This window comes from Rhagoletis pomonella, unplaced genomic scaffold (assembly GCF_013731165.1).
Source record: "Rhagoletis pomonella isolate Grant_MI unplaced genomic scaffold, Rhpom_1.0 Rhpom_scaffold_00620, whole genome shotgun sequence".
Taxonomy (NCBI): domain Eukaryota; kingdom Metazoa; phylum Arthropoda; class Insecta; order Diptera; family Tephritidae; genus Rhagoletis; species Rhagoletis pomonella.
Window position 1 is genome coordinate 30,375 of NW_023459174.1, and position 1,881 is coordinate 32,255.

Below are 1,881 nucleotides of genomic sequence, written 5' to 3' on the forward strand. Positions count from 1 at the left end.
CCAAAAGCAGTGAAATGTGATACTTTCAGTAACCTATTTTATTTCAAATTTTAAAAGCAGGGAAGGTAATCATTATGAGTAAAATAATTTAAATCAGCATTTAATCATTATTTCATGAATTATTATGAGTTTTATTTTTTCGCTTAAACGGAAATAATTATTATTTGATTTTTATTTTGGCCTTACAAATAATGATTATTTTATGATTTTTATTTTTTTGTGGAGAGATTATCATTATTTTGAATTATAATTTTCCACTTAAAAATAATGATAATTTATAAAATTGAAAAGGCCATACAGACGCAACCTACTGAAATTTTGACCTGAAAAGTTTGGGTCTTATTACTCTTTTAAGAGTGCGGCTTCCTCTCAAAAGGATACGTCGGTAATCACGCTGGTATAGTTTTTGAGTTGCTTAATAATCATTATACTTAGTGATTCCATAAACAAAGGCCAAGATCCTGAAGGACAATTGAGAAAGGCAATGCAGTTGCAGAAAAAGAGGTATTTAAAAAAAAAAGTGTCAAAATAATTACCACTTTCTCACTAAATTTATTTTAAAATGCAAGCCACCGGATCTACCTTTTTTTTAAGAAAAGACAAATTAATTTTTGTTTTATGCAATCCAGCACAGCTACCTTAATACAGTCAGTCAATAAAGTTTAGGTACAACGAATTTTTTACAATACGGGCAACTATTTTTTAAATATTTTAGTTTTCGGTAATTTTTCATAAAATCCCCAAAAATCAGAGTTCCAAACCTTGTGCAAAATTTAAGAAAATTCTGCAAAATTTCATTAAAATAATTCACTTTCTATTTGTGCTCTCTAGAAAAAGTTGAGTTTGCACTTTTTTAGCCCATTCCATTTTAGTATAATGAAGTGCAAGTATGAGGAATCTAGGACTTACCAAACAACAACAAAAAATTGCTGCCTCAAACTTGCACTTTGGTATACTAAAATTGAATGGGCTAAAAAACTGCGTACTTAACTTTTTTCTAAAGAATGTAAATTGCAATATTTGGATGGAAATTTGCGGAGTTTTCTTTAATTTTGCATAAGGTTTGGAACTCTGACTTTTGGAGTTTTTGGTGTAGAACTAACCATATTCCAAGCACGATTGATAGTAGTGAACATCACGCTCCATGTCGCGACTCTCCACATCAAATACATAAATAAGTACTTCCACATTACGAAAGATGTTGTCACGCTGTGAAGCAAAATATTGCTGCATAAAGCCCTCCTGGCCACCACAATCCCACAAGTTGAGTACTAGGTTCCCCAAAAAGCGTACATGCGAGTGCTCTACGTCAACTGCCAACACAAAAATTTCTAAGATTTAGCATTTGCATAGTACAAAGGACTATTATAAATTAGTAAATTCGTTTCCAGCTGTCTGCATTACTTACTGGTTGCACCCAGCCGCGTCGTATCTCGCGCTATGTAGTTGGCAAATATTATCGAACGCATGCTGGTTTTGCCAGAGCCACTTTTGCCCATTAGTAAAACCTTTTTCTTCATTTTTATTTTGTTTGTCCTGTACTTGTATAAACACGTTTAGTAATTCTGATGTAAAAATAATAACTTTTTGAATCCCAATCGTTATCCGCAAAAAATTAATTCATCCAATTGGACTGATAATCATCAATTGGTGTTTTGACAGCTGAAACGAAAACAGCTGTTTGGATCGTATTTGCGTGCTGCCGTACTATTGAAGTGAGCAGAACTCAAGGAATTAAAAAAACGAAAATTATTTGGGGTATTCACAACGGTGTCGTAAGAGTCGTCAACAGAAACGATTGATTTTTTTGGTAAACGCTAAAATTAACCTTACAATGCATCCTTGGATCAAGGTCTTCGATTTTGTCAGCCAAAATGTAAA

General features: G+C 32.7%; 1 protein-coding gene across 1 annotated transcript; it reads right to left on the reverse strand.

Annotated features, from left to right (window-relative positions):
• Nucleotides 1-1,098: 1,098 nt before the first annotated feature.
• Nucleotides 1,099-1,538, reverse strand: LOC118751260 (ras-related GTP-binding protein A-like). Its single transcript, XM_036486042.1, has 2 exons — nucleotides 1,409-1,538; nucleotides 1,099-1,313 (listed from the first exon to the last, which is right to left on the reverse strand). Exons 1-2 carry the CDS (start codon nucleotides 1,518-1,520, stop codon nucleotides 1,099-1,101), a joined length of 327 nt encoding a protein of 108 aa, XP_036341935.1. The 5' UTR covers nucleotides 1,521-1,538.
• Between the last annotated feature and the right edge of the window lie 343 nt (nucleotides 1,539-1,881).